The sequence below is a fragment of the Leucopleurus acutus genome (assembly GCF_964270905.1).
Source record: "Leucopleurus acutus genome assembly, chromosome: 6".
Classification (NCBI taxonomy): Eukaryota; Metazoa; Chordata; class Mammalia; order Artiodactyla; family Delphinidae; genus Leucopleurus; species Leucopleurus acutus.
This window is the reverse complement of record NC_139149.1, coordinates 90594852-90616144: the sequence shown is the minus strand read 5'-3', so window position 1 is coordinate 90616144 and position 21293 is coordinate 90594852. Positions and strand designations below refer to the sequence as shown.

At 44.7% G+C, this 21293-nt stretch overlaps 1 protein-coding gene across 3 annotated transcripts in view; it reads left to right on the top strand.

The window, feature by feature from the left end:
* PLEKHM3 (pleckstrin homology domain containing M3) overlaps nt 1-21293 on the top strand; it is a 182780-nt gene that overhangs the window by 98851 nt on the left and 62636 nt on the right. For all 3 annotated transcript variants that reach the window (XM_082840801.1, XM_082840803.1, XM_082840802.1), the window contains exon 6: nt 1896-1959. In XM_082840801.1, the coding sequence (XP_082696927.1) occupies nt 1896-1959 (64 nt within the window). The remainder of the gene's footprint in view (nt 1-1895; nt 1960-21293) is intronic.

The following is a 21293-nucleotide window of genomic DNA, read 5'->3' as shown; positions in this document are numbered from 1 at the left end:
CTGTAGGGGGTCATGAGGAGTAGCCCTCTCGATCATCTCTGTCATACTTGTGTGTTATTGAAAATGGAAGTTGGTCATGTCTCATGGTCCCTCCTGGGACCGTGGTCTGCCTTCTACAGTAGGGGGCCCTCTTTGTAGGGAAGCTTCATCCCACATGGAGGGATTGAGCACTTTCCCTACACCCTCCCCAGCTGGGCTGGGACTATGTGCTGCTACCTGCCACAGGTTCGGCCCCAAACCATTAGAGTTGAAGGGAGCCTACCCTTAGGAACTGAATTTTATTCCCCAGAGTATAAGGGCCGTGTCACTCACTTGGTCTGTTCGCACTCTTGTGGATGAAACAGGAATTTTCAGCAGAAATCTTCAGAGCCTATCATATATTTATCAGGAGTGCTCCAAACTAGAATATGCCTGTCCCAGACCTCCATGGGGGATGAACTTCACCTAACTGGCTCAGTGCCCTTTTTTCAGTGGCCTAGTACAGGAGCTGGCGCACAGTTGTGCTTAATCAGAATTGGATGGCTAGATAGATGAATGGAAGGGTAAAGGACTTAATCTCTAGGATTTGTCCAGTAATGCATACTTAATTGAAAGACTGAGTAATGAATTCCCCAACAAGCTACGAGTTAGGCCAGTGGTTCTAAACCTTGGCTGCACTAATCACCACGAGAGTTTTTGTTTGAAGACTGATTTCTGGGTTCTACCCATACTTATGCCCTATTATTTTCAAAAGCTTCCCAAGTGATTCTAATAGACGGCCAAGGTTGGGACCTACCATGCTAGACCAATCTAAAAATATGTACCCTGTGCATAGAACTCTTATTTTCATGTTACCATGTTGTGTTGTAATGATCAGTTTATGTATCTTTCCCTAGCTTGACTTTATTCTCCTTGATACGCTCTGATATGCTCAGGTACTGTGACTGTCTCACTCATAATTCATAATTCCTAGTGCCTGGCACAGTGCTTGGCATGTAGCAGATAGTCATAAATGTTAATTGAGTTGGTGGCTTCTTTCATTTAGGTGGTACTATGCAATTTTCTTGTATCCTAAGACAAAGAGAAAATGCTAGCACCATGAGTTTTGTTTTGTGTATACGTGTGTGTGTGTGTGTGTGTGTGTGTGTGTGTGTGTGTGTGTGTGGTGTTTTCTAACCATCTATGCTTCGGTACCTGTTTGCTTGTCCCTAACTGATTTGTTTTTCCTGTTCACTCACCGTCATTTATCCAGATGCTATGAATTGACAGTAGCCAAAGATATTGGACTTTGTCAGGGAGTCTCAATTTGAAATATTTTGTCCCATTATTCCCATCTGTACCTAGGTTCCAAAACTCATCACTGTGCACGTAAGAGGATAGCTCACTAAGTGGTGTTTGGCACTGCCATCTCCCTTAATGAAAGCCATAGGGGCCTCCAGGCAAAGACACACAGGTTGCCCCTCCAACTGATTTTCTCAACTCCAAAATCTATTCATCTAGACATAGACTAATAGAGCTGGAAAGAGATTTAAGACACCAAGTTCAGTCACCTTCATTAACCAATGAAGGATCTGAAGCTAGGTGGGTTTTAAGACTTCCCTGAGATGACACAGTTTGTTAGGGACGCAGCTGGTACAGGAAACCTGGCACTCTGGTCCTCAGGCCTGGACCATTGCACTGTGCTCCTAGCACCTTGGACTACATCAGAAATCAAAGATCACACCCTTACTCCGTTTTTGGTATTTGTGTTAGAAAGAAAAGTGTCTGGAAAAAGGTATTATTACAGGTTTGTCAGAGGATGTGGGGAGGAAGAGTATTAGGTGGAAAGGGATTCTTGAATGAGACTTGGAAACTTCTCAGAAAAAGTGTGTTTTGTGGCAACACCACAATTTATCTGTGTTTCTGTCCGTTTTCAGAATTTTCCCCAGAGAATACCTCCTTCAGCAGATCCACCTGTATTCCCTCGCTGATCTGCAGCAGGTAAGCACTTAGAGGGGCCATTTCATTTCTGTTTTCTCCCTGGGAAAATGTTTTTGTTGATTATGGCTTTGGCACTGAATTCTGCCCTCACTGGAGTAGTTTTATTCACAAGCCCTAATAATCAATTATTTTCTGTTCAGAATGAGAAAAGAAAACAGTATAAAAAGATATTCTAGGACAATAAGAAATGCTGGCAAGGATATAGAGAAACTGGAGCTCCCATACACTGCTGGGAATGGAAAGTGGTGTGGCCTCTTAGGGAAATAGTTCGGCAGTCCCTCAAAAAGTTAAACGTAGAATTACCCTGTGACCCAGCGATTCCACTGCTAGGCATATACCCTAGAGGGTTGAAAACATATGTCCATATAAAAACTTGTACAGGAATGTTCAAAGCAGCATGATTCATAACAGCTAAAGAGTGGCAACAACCCAAATGTTCATCAGCTAATGAATGGATAAACAAAATGTTGTATGTCCACGCAATGGAATAGTATTCGGCCATAAAAAGGAGTGGAGTACTGATACATGCTACAGCACGGATGAACCTTAAGAAGAGCACGTTGAAAGAAGCCAGACAGAAATGAATACCTGTTTTATGATTCTTATTTTATGTGGACTTCTCTTAGGACGTCCAAAGTAGGCCAATCCATAGGGACAAAGTAGGTGAGTGGTTGCCAGGGCCTGGGGAGAGCCGGGGGTGAGGAGTGGCTGCTGATGGTGTGCGGTTTCCTTTGGGGCCGATGAAGGTGTTCTGGAATTAGTGGTGATGGTTGCACAACTTTGAAACTATACTAAAAGCAGCCAGTGAATTGTATACTTTAAAAGAGTGAATTTTATGGTATGTGAATTATATCAACAAAAAAAGTTGTACAAGGGAAAAAAAGACATAAAAGGCAATGAATATATTAAACTCTTTGACTTGTGCTCACGTCAAACAGTTGGATGACGCTAAATTTTAGTAAAACACAACAGAGCATGTAAGAGTCAAAATCATCTTCTTATACTTTTATTTGTGTACGTATCTCCTTTGAATGACTGACCAGGTTAGCAGCCGGGAAGAAAACCAACATTTTGTCTGTTCAACCCAAAATTCTGAATATGTTAAGCGTTGGTTAATCATTTAAATCAACAGCTCACTCCCTAAGAAGCTTTCAGACACTACATGAAAGTATTGCTTTCCTTTCCATGTATTGTGGATTCTTTCAAGAGTCAATGACCAAAAAAAAAAAAAAATTGGGACAACTTTCAGAACGTCTCAAACTGCTGTGATTCGGTTCTTTTGTCTCTTGCTGTTTTGTCCAGAAGAAATGAGGTCAACTTAATCTGTGTTCAGATCCTTCACTCATTTTTCAAGACTTAAAAAATAAGTAAAACCTTGAAAAGTAATTTAAACTAAGAGTTTTGTGTTCTCTTTATCCCACCAGAAGTAGGCAGGTTATTTTAAAAGGTAGAAATAGTTTTAGAGCATTTTAGTTGGAGAGGGTGAGAGAATACTAGGGTTTTAATTTCCACTTGTACATCCAGTTTAAACCTATTTGCACATATCAGCTCCTTCCCCTCCTTCAGTCTTGCTGTCCTTTACTACGTAATCAGGCACCAGTGATCTGCTGACTGGAGTGGAAAGAGATACAGTTTTAATTATGATTGCCCAGTGGTGTTCAAGGGGAGGAATCAGATACAAGACCCAGTTTACATTTATATATTTTCTAGGACTCTACCTGATCTTAGTATCTGAGGACCGAGACTCTTATCACTGGAGAAGTATGTTTAAAGGCACCAGTGACATCTTCTTGTAAAGGTGGTTTAAAATAGAATGGGTGGGCCCCGGAGTGAGTACTTTTTGAGCAAGCCTTTCAAAAATGAGTTTTGATACCAGATGAAGAGAAAGAATCAGTAATTCCATATTCATTTTAGGGTGTCAAGGTAGTGTAGCTACTTGGCATAATAAAGCCTTCTTTTTTAAAGCTTTCCTATACCCTGCTGTCTTTTTTTCTTTTCTTTTTTTTTCCTCCATTGTAATAATCAAACCATACATGCCAAGCAGCTTACCTAAATCAGTGGCACCAGTATTCTTGGTGGGCCATCAGCCTCGGAGCCCCATAAGCAGCTTAATCAGTTTTCAGCCTCCGTAGTAAAGCGATAGAGGCAATCAACAGCTTATCAAACTCCCTGTGGGCGGGGGCAGCCAGAGCTCCCTTCATCCATTTACTCCACAGTTCACTCTAACCTGGTTCTTTGTGCCTGGATTTAAGATCCCCAAACCTATCGTATTTAGAGGAAGTTTAATTCAATTATTTTTTTCTGCCTGAGGTGGGTTAAATTGGATTTAGCTTTTGATCTGTCTACATCTAGGCTATCAGTACTGAGGGGCACCTCTGCCCCATCTTCCCTTGGTTTCAGAGTAAATTTCTGGCGTGTTTTCTGGATTGGAACTGTTCTTGCAAATAGGTAAGAAAAGGTAACACAAGAAGGGGGAGAAAATACTATTGCTTTGTGACAGCGTGTCAGGGGTAGCAGGAAACCCAGCCTGACTGACCCAGCTCCCAGCCCCAGCTCGGCCTGTACCATTTCAGCCTCTGTCTGGGTTCTGCATCACCCTGTTTCAAGTCAGCTTCAGGAGTTTTAGAGCAAGTTGTTTCTCCCATTTGATTCCCATCCTTACTCCTAAAATAAAGGTCTCTATAAAAGCATCTCTTCTATCATATGAAATAACTATAGCAGAATGAATTTCAGTTTATAACTTTTGCAGGGAAGAGGAAGAAACTCAACCAAGTAACTGAAGAATTAATCTCAAATAATGGCAATATGAACATCCTTCCTAAAGGCCTAGATTCCTTTCTACAAGTTTCTCTCAAGTGAATTTGAGTTTTCCCATTAGCTTTTATTTAAAAAAACAAAATGTAGGTATCTTCCTCTCCAGAAAGAAAAAAAAGGTAAAAATTTAATAAACATGGTAAAAGGGGATTTATAATTTAAGTAAATATACAATAATCTTAAAATAATGTAGTAAACAAAACACTAATACCACCCAAATAAAGATGCTGAAAGAATTCTGGTAGGAAAAAATGTGCAACCTTTTTCCTCTCTCTCTGTTTTCATTTTTATAAGTAACAATCCCAAAAGTTTTAGCAGGTAGACTCAATTCAACAAATTGGCAGAAGATTTCAAACTCCCTTAATGCCTCTGAAATGACATTCAAGACAGTTTTTTCTCCTCTTCTTAGTATTTGAATTCACTGGCCTCTTTGCACGCACTCTCTCTACTTTTGTACACTTGGACCTGGGAAATAAATAGCACCCACTGACACTGCTTAGCAAAGGGGACTCCCTCTAGTTGTTCTGGGAGCTGTAGTCACCTGCCCACTGGCCAGTGAGTGCTCAGCGTTGCCAATTATTGGCAACATTTGTAGCTTATGCCAGTGCAGAGTCCCTAATTGTCTTTTTCTTTTCTTTTCTTTTTATTTTTGGCTGTGTTGGGTCTTCGTTGCTGCATGCGGTCTTTCTCTAGTTGCAGCAAGCGGAGGCTACTCTTCATTGTGCTGCATGGGCTTCTCATTGCGGTGGCTTCTCTTGTTGTGGAGCACGGGCTCTAGGTGCGTGGGCTTCAGTAGTTGTGGCTCGTGGGCTCAGTAGTTGTGACTCGCGGGCTCTAGAGTGTAGGCTCAGTAGTTGTGGCGCACAGGCTTAGTTGCTCCGCGGCATGTGGGATCTTCCCAGACCAGGGCTCGAACCCGTGTCCCCTGCATTGGCAGGCGGATTCTTAACCACTGCGCCCCCAGGGAAGCCCCCTAACTGTCTTTTTATTTCACCAGTAAATAAGTTGCTCACTGGGTTTTCCTAGCACAGGCAAAGGTAGTAGTTGACCCCCACACAGTCATTACCTAATCAGTGGCGGCATTTTAACATGTAAGACAGAGCAAGTGTCAATACTTCTCCTGTCCTAGTAGCAGGACCAAGGAAGGGCGAAGAAGATGGGGGCAGAGACTCTCCAAATCCCGGGAGCTGGGGGGGGGGGGGTTGAGGAGGGCACACCCGTTTGAGTTATTCATTTAAGTTTGGAATTTCAAATGAATTTCTGTTCAGCCAAGTAGATATTGTTAGAAGAACATTCAACCTATGCTCTTTGAATGTAAATCTGACAGAATATACTGGTTTTTTAAAAGGTAAAATCTTACAAACAAACTTTCAGGAGGTTTGAATGTGTGGTGGTGTTTTGAAATGATAGAACAATTCCTCAGAAAGGATTTGGCAGGCAATGGCTAAGCGTATGTGAATGAATGGACTGGTGCTGGTGCGTGTTTTTAATGGGGAAATGGGGCTGCTTTCTAAGAGCTTTGTTCCCACTTGGATACTTTGAGAAGGGAAAGTAGAATAGAATTTATGTTTCGTTATTTTCAGTCTACCCAGCATTATCAGAAATTCAAGGGAAGACTTTACAACAGGAATACAATAAAAAGATATGCTCCAGTGGGACAGCAGAGACAATACTGTAACCCTCAGTGCGTTAGCGTTTTGTGTTAGTTCTCCCCTTTCCCTGTTGAGTGTGCGACAAACCTTCTCCTTACTCAGATCCCTTTGGCGCTTTTAACACTGACAAGAACGTCCCACATCTTATCAGCAGAATACATTAGTGTATGTGAGTTAGCGTTCAAGAGATCCTGGCTGCTATTAAGGAGCAAATCGGAGCCATGGTTTACTGTGTCATTCCTCGGACCGTGTAAGTGATAGGAGGCTTCTTCTGAAGTTCCTTCTACTTGCTGAAAGGAATGGTCAGACTTGACTTCTAAATTGTGGCTACCCGTGCTCTTGTGACAAAAACCTAAAATGTCTATAAATGACTAACTCTTCTGGTGTTACTCACCTTTGGGACGTATGTAAGTTAAGCAGTGAATGATTCTATTTGTACCCGATCCGTGAGAAAGGGTACTGGATGATCCCAGGGGTGGGGCGGTGGGTTAGGGTGGCCCCCTCCTCACCCGCTCCCTCCACCGCTCACCACCGCACCTGCCAACACACACACACACCTCTTGTGGGACCATCTCAGGAGCTGGCTTCCCCATTGTTCACCTTCCCTGGGCCCTGAGTTTTCAAACTAGCCCCTACCTAATCAGTGGCGGCATTTTAACATGTAAGACAGAGCAAGTGTCAATACTTCTCCTGTCCTAGTAGCAGGCCATTCGATTCTAGTTAATATGAAACCGAGGCACACCTCATTTTATTGCACTTTATTGCACTTTGCAGACATTGTGTTTTTCACCTGTTGAAGGTTCGTGGCAACCCTGCGTTGTCAGATAATGCTCAGCAGCTTTTAGAAATAAAGTACTTTTTAATTAAGGCATGTGCTTTTTGTTTGTTTGTTTTGTTTGTTTTTGTTTTTGCGGTAAGCGGGCCTCTCACTGTTGTGGCCTCTCCCGTTGCGGAGCAGTGGCCTCTCCTGTTGCGGAGCACAGGCTCCAGACGCGCAGGCTCAGCGGCCATGGCTCACGGGCCCAGCCGCTCTGCGGCATGTGGGATCCTCCCGGACCGGGGCACAAACCCACGTCCTGCATCAGCAGGTGGACTCTCAGCCACTGCGCCACCAGGGAAGCCCAAGGCATGTACTTTTTTTTAGACATAATGCTTGTACACTTAATAGACTGCAGTATAATGTAAACAATTTTCATATGTACTGGGAAACCAAAAATTCATGTGACTCGCTTTATGGTGATATTTGCTTTATCTCAGTGCTCTGGAGCTGAACCCACAGTATGTCTGAGGTATGCCTGTATATTACCTGAGAAGAGTAAATTATTATTTTGGCACAAATTCTTTTGTCTTATTAATAAGTTGAAAGCACAGGATAATCAACTGAGGGGAGATAGATTTCAATAGATAAGTTTTAATTATGAGAAAATGATGGAAGCGTCTGAAATTTGGGGTACTTACTAAGAGATGTGAAGTGGGAAGGGTGCCAGGGGAGAGGACCCTTAGCCCTCAAGAGCCTTGAAAAGCGAGGAGCAAATCAGATGCATACTGCCTTTCCAGAGGGCCTAGAACAGTCTGCATTGTTTGTTTTATGCTAAAGCAATGAACATTTATACTAAGCAACTGGGCATGTAAATGTTCAATGAATCAGTGGATGGATGGATAAATACACACACATACATACAGTATCCTGAACTCATTCGCACTCTCTTCCTTTAAAAGAAAAGCAAACGAATTAATTTAACATAAGCCCTTAAACAAAATGATATTAGTAATGCTGGAATTGACATATATACGCTAATATGTATAAAATAGATAACTAGTGAGAACCTGCTGTGTAGCACAGGGAACTCCACTTCGCCATACAGTAGAAACTAACACAACATTGTAAAACAACTATACCCCAATGAAAAAAAAATTTTTTTAATTTAAAAAAGAGGGAGATGGGGCTTCCCTGGTGGTGCAGTGGTTGAGAGTCCGCCTGCCGATGCAGGGGACACGGGTTTGTGCCCCGGTCCGGGAAGATCCCACATGCCGTGGAGCGGCTGGACCCGTGAGCCATGGCCGCTGAGCCTGCGCGTCCGGAGTCTGTGCTTCGCAACGGGAGAGGCCACAACAGTGAGAGGCCCGCGTACCGCAAAAAAAAAAAAAAAAAAAAGAGGGAGATGAAAAAACAAACAAAAAAAAGAAATGCTACTTTGTAAAATAATGCACAGAATTCTAAAACCAAATAAAATCTCTGCTTTTTACATTATTGGAGCAACAGTGGGTTGTTCAATGTGGCAAACTTTCTGAACATTAAACCTTCTTGAACTGCTAGCTGGCTTTTCAGTTAGCTTTTTCTCTAGTCCCCCACACCCATGGAGTTCAGGAATTGTCATCCTTGTGACCTAAACATTTGTCAGAATTGGCTCCTGAAGAAACGATGCAAATTGGTGGCCCTACCATGAAGATTTTCTAGTGTGTTCTAGCTAGTGAGTACAACCACCAAAAGGTGACGTTTAAGGCATTTTGAGGCCACTTTTTAAAAACATACTTGGCTGAATACTTCTTCGAGGAAGTTTGCGAGTTATTTTCTGTGGCTCTGCCCCACCAAGCAAACACAGAATCAGAGAATGTTATTCTCTGTGGGTGCTCTTCACAGAGTCAGCAGACAAAGGCTGAGCCTAAGTGGGCACCCAGCACAGCTGCCCTTTCACCGAAGAAGTAACAGGTGATGACCTTTATTCACACGAGGGCTGACGTCTTTGAATCTGCAGCCCCCAGGGACACAGTGCCTCAGTGCCCACAACCAAGTCACTGGTCCCCAGGCCTCAGGAGCCCGAGGAACTTGTATTCATAGCCTCTCAGCACCCCTGATCCCCACGCCATTGTCCACCCCGGCCTTAGCGGTCAGTTTAACTAATTAGGAGCATTTGGATTTAACCAGCAGAAAAACAAAGCGTGACAGCTCGTCTGTGTTGCTCCATGGCCAGAGCCTGTGTCCCCTGCAGCCGTCACAGCCTTCAGAAGCCCCTGAGCATAATCTGGGATGAGACCAGAATGAGGCCTCCATTAAAACATCACTAAATCTCTGTTAGCAGCTTTCATCAGGGTCGGTGCAGCCAGTGAATGAGTTAGGAAAGAGGACCGTAAGTCATTCGGGGAACAAATCATTCCTTTTAAATAAGGGGGGTTTTAAACAGTGAATGTGGGTGTTTCAGGGTGAAGTGAAGGGACCGAAAGTTGCTCTTTGAAGGACTGGCAGGTTGGCAGCAGGGCAAATGGAAAGTCACCGTTGTCAGGAGAGCAGGTGGGAACAGTTCCTGCCTCACGGTGTTTCAGATCCCGGGGGGAGGGGAGAGGGAGAAGTGACAAGTACCAGGACTGGAGCCTGGGTCTTCTGACTCCTTCCCTGAGGCATGGGGAAGGCCGACGGGGGCTGCGGCAGGAAACGTGGCTAGCCAAGGGCACAGTTCTTGCTCCTGTTGGGAAACGAGGTCAGAAAGATGACCTTGGGTGCTGAGTGTTGGATGGAGAGGCTTGTGGTCCAGGTGAGAACGAGCTCAGAGATAAGGATTCCAGAAGCCAACCGTGAGCCCCTCGAGTGTAAACAGCCTGCTAGTAGATGAAGATGCAACTATACCCCTGGATGGTGCTCGGTCAGCACTGAGATCATTTTCCCGGAGTCCACTTTCCTGGCCCCCACGTCTACTTTGGCTTCCAACCATCTGGGTTTTGTTGTTGATTTGGAGTTTGTGTTGTTGTTGTTTCCCACGTATTAAAAAGCATTGTAATACTGACTAGGTGAGGGCCTGGTTTCAAAGACAGTTTACTTAAAGATAGAAAGTAAGGTTAGTGTCACTCTTACTAAAGGTGGAATTGCACTCTTCCCCCTGCCTGACCCCTCAGCCTGCCACCTCACACATAAATATCTTTTGATCCAAACCCTTTCTTGCCCCCTCCTGGTGACTCAAAACTAACCCATCATGTGATCAGAGAAACAAATGCCTACCATACCTTTGGTTGGTTAGTGGGGCATGGTTCTGTGTATTAGTTATCTAGTGCTGCGTAACAAATTACCCCACAACTTAGTAACCTAAAACGAAAGTAGACATTTACTGCCTCCCATGATTTCTGTGGGTCAGGGAATTCAGGAGCAGTTTAGTTGGGCAGTGTGGGTACAGAATCTGTCAGGAGGCTGCAGTCCTGATGTTGGTTGGTCAGGACTGCATCATCTGAAGAAGCCTTGACTGGCTAGAGCATCTGCTTCCAAGGTGGGTTACTCCCCCAGCTGGCAAGTTGGTGCTGACTGCTGGTGGGAGGCCTCTGCTCCTCCCCACATGGGCCTTTCCACGAGCTGCTTAATGAGTGTCCTCATGAGATGCTGGCTGGCTTGTGAGTGACCTGGGAGAATCAAAGCCACGTGACCTCTCCTTGGAAGTCAGCATCACTTCCACGTTCTGTTCACTTGAAATAATCACTAAGTCAGGCCCACGTTTCTGGGGCGAATTAGACTCTACTTTCTGAAAGGAGGCATGTCAAAGAATGTGTGAACATATTTTAAAACCACCATGTTTTGTAATAGCATGTTGTTTTTGTATACTGTGTTACTACCTTTTTAATACCCATTTTATAGGCAAGAAAACAGATTTAGAAAAATTAGCTGGCGTACCAAAGCTACACAGCTTCTGCTCAGTGACTGAACCAAGACTGAAGCCGAGGTTTTCTGACTCCTTATCCAATGTTCTTTCTGCTGTACCCTGAGTGTATGTGTATAAAAAAAAGGCAGCCTCTTGGGTAATGGCATCTCATACTTGCCATTTTTATGGCACAGAGATATAAAGGGGAAAAAAATATTTCCGAAAAGCTCAAGAGGAGAAATACATGAAGTCAGTTACAATTCTTGTAGTTATTTCCTATATACAGTGTGAGAAACATAAGGAAGCAAAAACCCCCTTATCATACATGACACAGTCACAGGGAATAGCCTGGGGCCCCAGAAAGGTGTTTAGGTACTTTTCTCTCACATTTCTTTTATTGCCCTGGTCAAACTTCCCTCATGCCACCAACAGCCAGCATGAAAGGGGCCCCAGGAGTCCTTCTGATTCTTCCTTTCTATTTGGTTCAATTCAGTAAATGCGTGTTGACTGTGCCAGGCACTGTGCAACAGAGGAGGCAAAGGTGAGTAAGTCACAGTCCCTTCCCTGCCTGAGCTCACAGTCTAGGGAGGGAGGCACACAAGCTTTTTTTTTTTTTTTTAAGTCAGGGGGAGTTGAACTCAGGGTACTCAGGAAACACATCCAACCCAGTGTGGAAGATGATATTTCACAAAGATATCCACAACAGTATCTCCCATCCCACATTCCCTTCTTATGCTGAGACTTTGACATTCTTCCTATTGAGAAGTGGCATCTTTTTTTTCTGAATTTGGGTGGGCCTGTGACCATGGAAGTGATGCTATGTGACTTCTAAGGCTAGGTCATAAAAAGTGATACAGCTTCAACCTGCCACTCTTTGGGAACGCTCACTCTTGTAAACCAGCCACCATGTTTTAAGGAAGCCCATGCTAGCCCGTGCAGAGACCCAACAGAGAGAGGCCACATGTAGTCATTCCAGATGACAGCCATCATCAACCACCAGACATGCGAGTAAAGATACCGCCAAATGACTCCCCACCTAGCCTTCAAGTCTTTCCAGCAGAGGCTACGATGAGACTGCAGATACCATGGAGGAGAGACAAGCCGTCTCTACTGTGTCCTGTCTGAAATCCTGACCTACAGAATCTGAACATATTGACTGTTTTACACCACTAGGTTTGGGGGTAATTTGTTTTATAGCAATAGTAACTGGAACGCCCAGTAACCTGGCTGTCAGGGAAGGCTTCCGACTGGCTGTGATTCTAGATTAAGAGGTGAGGCTCTATAGGCATGAGCTAGGCAGAGGGCAATGGGATGAGGACTTCCAGGCCTTGGTAGCTTCAGACCCCTCAGTGACCTTAACCCACGGTGTTTCTGGAATGGAGGCAAGCAGGAGAAAACTCTCATTGCTGACTTGGACATTTCTGAAGAGTAATTTTCATTACTGATTTTGACAGTTCTGTCTGCATGCTTCAAGATTTTGATAGCTTGTCTCAAAACATTCATGGTATAAGTATGATGGTATCACATCACTTTCCTCAGAAATGAAAGAGTCTGTGATGTGCCTAAAGCAGCAAAGAGTGTAGAGTTTATAATCTTTCCATCCCACCTGCACATCTGAAGCATGAGCCCAGTTCTCTATCAAGAGAACTGCCTAGGTGTTCTCTCTATTCATTTACTCATTCAGCAGATATTTATTTAGCACATACTACATGCCCGGAGCCATGCCGGCCCTGAATTTGAGAGGGCTCATTTTCTCAGAAAAGGACTAGTGTTCCTTGATGGTTATGGTCAAACCCCTGTATTCTGCCTGGGTGCCAAGAATTAGTAGAGGCTACCTATAATTCTGCTGCAACCCAGTGACATCCGGTGGGATTTTACCCCTTGATGTCTCATGCCAGCCATTCTCACATTTGTGGTTGGTCTACAAGGGGCCAGAGGGATTATAAGAAGGCTCTGTCTAGTCAGGTGTCGAGGGCTGATGAGGTTTCTAGCACTTTCAAAATTCATTCGCTTGGCCATCATTAAAAAGTCTACAGATAGGGCTTCCCTGGTGGCACAGTGGTTGAGAGTCCGCCTGCCAATGCAGGGGACACGGGTTCGTGCCCCGGTCCGGGAAGATCCCATATGCCGTGGAGCGGCTGGGCCTGTGAGCCATGGCCGCTGAGCCTGCGCGTCCAGAGCCTGCGCGTCCAGAGCCTGTGCTCCGCAACAGGAGAGGCCACAGCAGTGATGAGGCCCGCGCACTGCAAAAAAAAAAGTCTACAGATAACAAATGCTGGAGGGAGTGTGGAGAAAAGAGAAGCCTCCTACACTGTTGGCGGGAATGTAAATTGGTGCAGCTACTATGGAAAACAGTGTGGAGGTTCCTCAGAAAACTAAAAATAGAATCACCATATGATCCAGCAATCCCACTCCTGAGCATATATCCAGACAAAACTAAAATTTGAAAAGATACATGCACCCCTATGTTCATAACAGCACTATTTACCATAGTCAAGACATGTGGAACCTAAAATAGGACACAAGTGAACATAGCTACAAAACAGAAACAGGCTCACAGACATAGAGAACAGACTTGTGGTTGCCAAGCGGGAGTGGGGAGGGGTGGGAAGGATGGGGCGTTTGGGATTAGCAGACACAAGCTATTACATAAAGAATGGGTAAACAACAAGGTCCTACTGTAGAGCACAGGGAACTATATTCAATATCCTTTGATAAACCATAATGGAAACGAATATGAAGAAGAATATATATATATATATGTATAACTGAGTCACTTTGCTGTACAGCAGAAATTAACACAACATTGTAAATCAACTATACTTCAATAAAATTAAAAAAAGAGAGAGACAAAGTTCATTCGCCTGATGCTCTAGAGATGGAGCCAGGAAGCATGGCAGCCTCACAGGACTGCATTAGCTCGTGTGTCTTAGCGAGAACTGTTGGCTGCATGTGTTAGTGGCCTGCAATTCCATCTACATTTGGAACTTGCTGCTTTTCAATAATTATCACCCCCATCTTTCTGAGGAAAAATTTTAAGGTTGACGGGGGCAGCTTTTCACATTGTTCTTTGTTTTTTATTTTAATTTCTGGCTAACTTCTAGTAAACCATCAACATACTTGCTTCTGGAATTTTAAACAAGATTCAGTCTCATTTGTGACAGCAGGAAAGATCTTTATAGCACAATAAATAAAGAAAAGGTGTAGGGTGCCTCGGTCACTCAAAAAGCTATTGAAGCATTAATAAGCCTGGACTTCTGTAGCTGGGGAGCTGGTTTCTGTCACTCAGAAGCTCACTCTGTTCCAGGGAGCTAGTCACTCACTTATTCATCCATAAGGAGAAAGTGATAAATGTCTGTTATGTACCAGACACTTACCATGCCAAGTGCAGGGACAGGAGAGAAAAGGCACAGCACCTGCCCTCTGGGAACACCAGCTCTCCAAGTTCTGTCCTGGTACACCAGCCCAACCAAGCCAGTTCACATTTTAGAGGAGGGAAATATGGCTTCAGAACAGGGTTTTGTTGACTCTGATTCCTGCAGAGGCCAGGAAAGTGGCGCCCGTGCCCGAAGCAGGCCTGAGGTGAGACTTCAGGCCATGATGAGTAGCCGGAGAGAGCATCTGCCTCTGAAGGGGACAGCTGGTACTCAGAGCCCCAGAGCTGTCATCCCTTCCCCTTTTCCAAGAGAAGCCGGAAATTCGTATTTTTATGTGAAATTTCTCAATATTTAAACACTCTGCAGGCCAAACAAAACACAGCTACTGGTTTTGACCTCTGCTTTATAAAAGAGAATGCCTGCTTTTGTTCCGTCAAACTAATGAATGCTCAATTACGGGAAGGAATTTGGAGGTTAGTGTTAGATTGTGCTCCTCAAAAGGCTGCAGACCCCATTCCGAACCCTTGAGATGCTAACTGACAGACTTGCACAGGCTGACAGCTGGGCTCTGAAAGTGGACACACACAAGGAAACAGGCAAGCTATTCCAGGTCACTTTGCAAGGTCAGGGCAGTAATGCAAACATTCGGAAGGCTGAAGACAAAGGTCAGGTGGCAGCAAGGAAGCCCTACATTTCCTCAAGCTATTGGTTAATAAATCATATTCAAAAGGTATCACCAGATTCTCCCTCCCTGTCACTGCTTTGTGAGGTGGAAAATTAAATAGAAATCAAAACTAAGATGGCTGTCAGGAGCTTTTAGGAGACCAGCAGGCCAGTGTGAGGCCAACATGGGATGAAGTTTCTGCCTGGAGCAAAGGTCTCCAAAGGGGTGATGACACCCGACCTTGGGCATTGCAGAGGGGCTGAACGGTGCAGTGGTTATGCACCGAAGCCTTGGAGACTGGCTGCCCACATTCAGATGCTCACCCTAGACTCACTAGGTGACCTTGGGCAAGTCACTTCACTTGGTGCCTCGAGAAGCACTTCATTTCTGAAGTGGGGATAATAATAGTACCTGCCCCAAAATGTGTTTATGAGGCTTAGAAGAGTTAGCATGTATGACACTTAGAACTCTGCTTCACACGTAAGGCTTAGGAGATAGGAGCTGTACCAGTGGTACAAGTACTGGTATAGTGTTGCTAGGAGATGTGGACTTTTATAAATGGCTCCCTGTAGCTTTCTTCAGTGGCACCAAGACTCTGCATCTGTGGACACTAGACTGCAGTTATCACCACAGAAGTAATGCTGGCTACACCCCAGTTCTGCCTCTCAGATTCTGCAAGGGTGTCTAGACCACAGGATCCTGCTGCAGCAACAGTTGCACAGTCACCATACGGAACAGCACCTTGATAGGGAAAGCTTCCTCCTGCCTCCAGGGTGCTCCTAGACCAGACGTCCCCAGTGACCCCGCAGGGGAATTGCAACTCGAGAGCCCCCTGCCCCACACCTTCTCCCCCGGCAACAAGATCTCCCTAGGGCTCTGCTAGAACAAGTCAGGTATTACCCTCCCAGCCTCGCCACCTTTGTTAGTCTTGCTGAGAGACCTTCAGAGCTTGAACCAGAAGGTGGGTTTTGGCTTCCAAGTAAAGGTAGGGACATTCGGCACCTGTCTCTGAAGAATGCATGCCCTTTTGGTGGGCTGTGCACAGATGTCTTTTCAGTTTTAACAAAAAGCATTCTGTAAGTTTTATAGAACCATAGAATACCTATTTTGTGTGCTAAAAAAAATACTGAGTCCACGCTATTTCTGCAACTATAGAAGGGAGGAGCTTCCCAGACTGAAATGTTGGCAGAAACAAAGAGAACCCATGTTCCTTCCCACCTGCAATTATAATTTTACTAGCTTGTAAAGCACACACAGATTTGCAGTACATTCTTCCCTTGCAGTTGGGGAGAGGCCCTGCTGCGAGTGTAATTGGCTTTCTAGCTTCCTTTAACGTTGAGGTGGAAGGGAGCTGGACTGAAGGGCCTTTACTCTTAGAATTAACTGATGTTGAATTGTGTTAAAATCCCACGCGTCTCCCTGAATCCATGTGTTCCATTAAGTCTTCGTCAGGAGTGGAAACACAGCTTACCTCTGAAAATATCTCCATCCCTATCACTTCTCACAGCTTATAAAAGCCAAGTTTCTTTTTTTAAAAAAAAAACCAACAATGCATTTTTAACTTAACCCTCATAGGGATTATTCTCAACCCTGTTAACCCGTGTGGTTAAAGCTATATGGCATCTTTATTTTTTTAATTTATTTTATTTTTGGCTACGTTGGGTCTTTGTTGCCGTGCACGGGCTTTCTCTATTTGCAGTGAGCGGGGGCTACTCTTCTTTTTGGTGTGCGGGTTTCTCATTGCGGTGGCTTCTCTTGTTGCGGAGCACCGGCTCTAAGTGCCAGGGGCTTCAGTAGTTGCAGTACACGGCTCAGTAGTTGTGGCTCGTGGCTCTAGAGCTCAGGCTCCATAGTTGTGGCGCACAGGCTTAGTTGCTCCACAGCATGTGGGATCTTCCCGGACCAGGGCTCGAACCCCTGTCCCCTGCATTGGCAGGTGGATTCTTAACCAGTGAGGCACCAGGGAAGCCTATATGGCATCTTTAAATGACAATTTCATACGGTATATCCAACTTTGGACCACTTTCTTCTCTGGCTTTGGCTCCTCTGTTCCCAAGAGGAGAATCACAAGTGCATTTGGATAAAAACTGCCTTTATCACCTCACTTCTTGGGTCCTGAGTTTCCTCATTTGTGATGTGAAAAGGTTGAATTAAGCAATTTTTAAAGCCCTTTCTAGCTCTAGGACTCTGGTTCCATGATTATAGAATCCTTGAGAAGCGATTAAGTTGTGGAAGCCACTCTACCTGTATCTACTTTCTGGGGTTTCCCAGCCAGTTTGCATAAAGCAGCCAAGCTCTGGGCACAGCCAGGAACCTGGGAGGAGAGCCAGATCTTAGCCCCTTCAGTTCTAAGTGACAAATGCAAGATTTCCATTTGCCAAAGGTCAGCTGGTATTTCAACTTGTCATTAAATAGAACTTTGAAACGTTTTCACAAATACAACCTAAAAGACAGCTTACAAAAACAAGTCAAATATTACTGATTTCCTATATTCCTTAAACACAAATTGTCTTTGTAATACCTTACACTCCAGTGGCAGTTCGAAACAATGCCCAGCACACAAAAGGTGGCCAATAAAAACATGCGGAAGAGAATATGCCATTTAGTGAGTTTGTAACTAAGATGGGCAGTGTCACTCAGGTTATCTGGTGAACGGTGGGTTGGTTTTCTCGGTGCTAACAGCAGAGATCCCACTGCAGCTCAGACAATAAAAGGATAGAGCAGGGCTTCCCTGGTGGTGCAGTGGTTAAGACTCCATGCTCCCAATGCAGGGGGCCCGGGTTCGATCCCTGGTCAGGGAACTTGATCCCTCATGCATGCAGCAACTAAGTGTTCATATGCTGCAACTGAGGAGCTGGTGAGCCGCAACTAAGGAGCCCACCTGCCGCAACTAAGACCCAGCGCAACCAAATAAATAAATAAATATTAAAAAAAAAAAAAGTTGGGGCATTAATAAGGGAAGGTGTGGACCTGATGAGAAAAGGAAATCCAGGGAAGGATACTGTGAATGGATTCTTGGCTGGAGGAGAGGTCAAGGGTGCAGAGAAAGTCTAGGTAATGGTGGGTAATAAAACTGCTGATTGGAATTTCACCTTTTCTCCTTTCTCTGCCTACTGCCTGCTGGGAGTAGGGACTCATCATCCTACAGGCAGGTAGAAGGGGCTAGAAAGGGCCAGGATTCTCAGCCTGCGGGCTTCACCCCCAGAGTGGTTAAGGCACAGTCTCACTGAAGGCCAGGGGCCTGCTCACTCCACTCTCATGTCATAGCACTTAGTCAAGGAGAAAGAGAAAGGAACATTCAGGAAACCTACTACCCAAGGTAACAATAGCAGTCTATCCCTTACCAAGTCACATCCTATCTCTGGCACTTAAAATCTTTGTCTGTAAGATGAGAAGGTTGTACTAATAATTAGATTAACAATGGCTACTTTTTATTATATGCTCAAGAAATGTTAGTTACTTGTATTATTGAGTGCTTACTTTAGGCCAGATCTTGTTTGAAATCTACGTGGATTATCTCATTTAATCCTCACAACAGCCCTATAAGACGGGACAATTATCATCCACCTTTTGCCAGTGGAATGAACTTGCCCAAAGTCATCTAGCTAAAGTGGAGGAGCCAGGACCCCAGGCTGTCCTGTTCTAGCACGTACTCTTTTGCTTTTTCAATTTTGTATGAAATTTTTCAGACTTATCAAAACATAAATAACAACTACTACCCGCTGACTACCGCTGTAACTGTAGGTATTCCCTTTGCCGTGGGCATGCACTCCGAGCTGCTACACTGTACAGTCTGCTTCCAGCACTGACGTTCTCTATTTCTAGAGGCAAACTGGTAGCAAGATCCACCTGGCAGCAAGGCCCAGCCCCACCATTGCTAAAGCCCCACCAAGTCTTTCACTGGGTGGAGGGAGGGAATACTATGGCAAAGAGGGGACCAGAACAAGGTTCCCATGCACCCATCGCTGGCCAGAGAGCCAACACGTGGCACGAATCCCAGAGCCCAGGACACTTGGTGTAGCCAGTGTGATCATAGCAGTCAGGCCCAGCCCCCCACCCAGTTCCCCTACACAGGCCATAGCCCCTAAAATTTTTTTTTTTTTTTTGGCTGTACGCGGGCCTCTCGCTGCTGTGGCCTCTCCCGTTGCGGAGCACAGGCTCCAGACGCACAGGCTCAGCGGCCATGGCTCACGGGCCCAGCCACTCGGCGGCATGTGGGATCTTCCCGAACCGGGGCACGAACCCGTGTCCCCTGCATCGGCAGGCGGACTCTCAACCACTGCGCCACCAGGGAAGCCCCTAGTCCCTAAAATTTTTACAGATCCGTTTTGAACACTGGCATGGTGGTCGAAACGGAATTTCCAATTCTATCCAACCCATTGACCTGTAGTTGTCAAAAACAGCAAATTTCTAGAATAAAGAACTGGATAACCCACTGAATATATTAACTTATAGTCCAAAAAGGAATGCAGGCTAAATACATATGGATTTGTGACGCTATGAATTCACTTTTTGTGTTTCAAAAGTTTGGAGTTAACAGATTCTACATTCGTAGCTATGGCTGACCTGTGTCCACGTGTGTTTTTGTATTTACAGCTAGTCTGATTCCAAAAAGGACTTTTGTGGTAGAGCTTCTCTCTCTCCTCTTGTGTGTGTGTGTGTGTGTGTGTGTGTGTGTGTGTGTGTGTGTGTTTTCATAACTGTGACTAATTTTAATTCCCATCCCTTTCCATTGGTTTGAATCATTGGCATATACACTTATCAAAGATGATTCTTTGCTGCTCGGGATCCTGCATGCTTGGAGTTCTGCTAGCATCCCTCCCACAGAATGTGGTTAGGAAACCCAACTCTTCTAGAATTGCCTTTAGCCTAAAGGTTCCCCCCAGCTACTGGAAAGACAGAGAGCAAAAATCTCTGATGCAGCTGACATTTTAGGTGTGTATATAATTTACCAAATTGTTGGCCACTCAGCTCTTAGTCAGTGGTCACAAAAGGAGTTAGCAACCCTCCCCTGCTATCCCAAAACCCGAAGAAGGAAGGGTGTTACTTGGCTTTGGCACAGGCCTGCTGGCGCAGTGTCAGACAGCAGCACAATGGTACATTTTGGCCGCAGAAGACTTTGGGGTGGCAGAAAGGGCCAACATAGTTGTGGCATAAGTTGGCCAAGATATTAAGCAGATCTGAGTTTAATTTAATGTAGAGATAACAACTCTTTTTTTGTTTTCCAGCTGGCTGCTGCTTTCTCTGTCTCCATGGGACCAAAGATTTCAGCCAGGAGTTAGTTCATAAGGGCATTAAAGTCCTTTCAAAGTGAGACATGTAATGGTCTTTACACAGGCTTTCACATTTGGCTGGGCAAGATGAAGTAAGGATAAAAAGGCACATGAGGATCTGGGGGAAGCTGAAAATGGATCTTGAGGCTTGAATTCCTCCTATGCGTTTGCTTAAGCCACATTGCCTGAGCTTAGAATAGAGAGGCAGGCAGTCTGTCTCCTTGGGATAAGGAAGGATTTGGAACTCAGCGACTCTGAGGTCTTGGCCCCTACTGTGTTTTCTGGTTTGTTTTGTTAGCAGGAGCAAGTTATTCTAGTTTCTTGCTTCTGGGGTTTTCTTCTGCACACTTATAAGCTGAGTCTCCACCCCGCTGATGGCAATGGGGTGGATGGAATGGGATAATGAAAGGGGTGGAGAGAGAAGTTGATTCAGCTGCTTAGGATGAGGGAGGCAAAGAAACTTCAGACCTCAGAGCTAGCATCTGAGTCCATCGAGGGCGGGGAGGGAAGGGGCACCACAAGGGCTGAAGTCCTCCCAATACGGGAGAGAAGCTGGTCTTTGAGACACTGCTGTGGCCGGCACACCAGCTCATTGTCTGAATGGTGATTTTATCACCCATGAAATGGTTAAGCTGTAGTATTCATAGTGTTTAGAAAAGTAATCCATGAAGTATAACTGATCAAAAGTGATGAGATATACCTAAAAATGTTAGAATGGTAAATTCTATGCTACATATATTTACAATAACAATAATAATGAATACTCTTAAATGATCATGAGCTTCTCGGGAAAGTACTCCTTGACTATATTTTACAACCTTTCATGTATTTGTTAACTGCGAGGTACTGTGATGCAGTGAATTAAAAATGCACTTAAGATGAGATACATGTGCTGGTGGGCAGTGTGCTGAAAGAGTCCTCTGAACTGGGAGGAG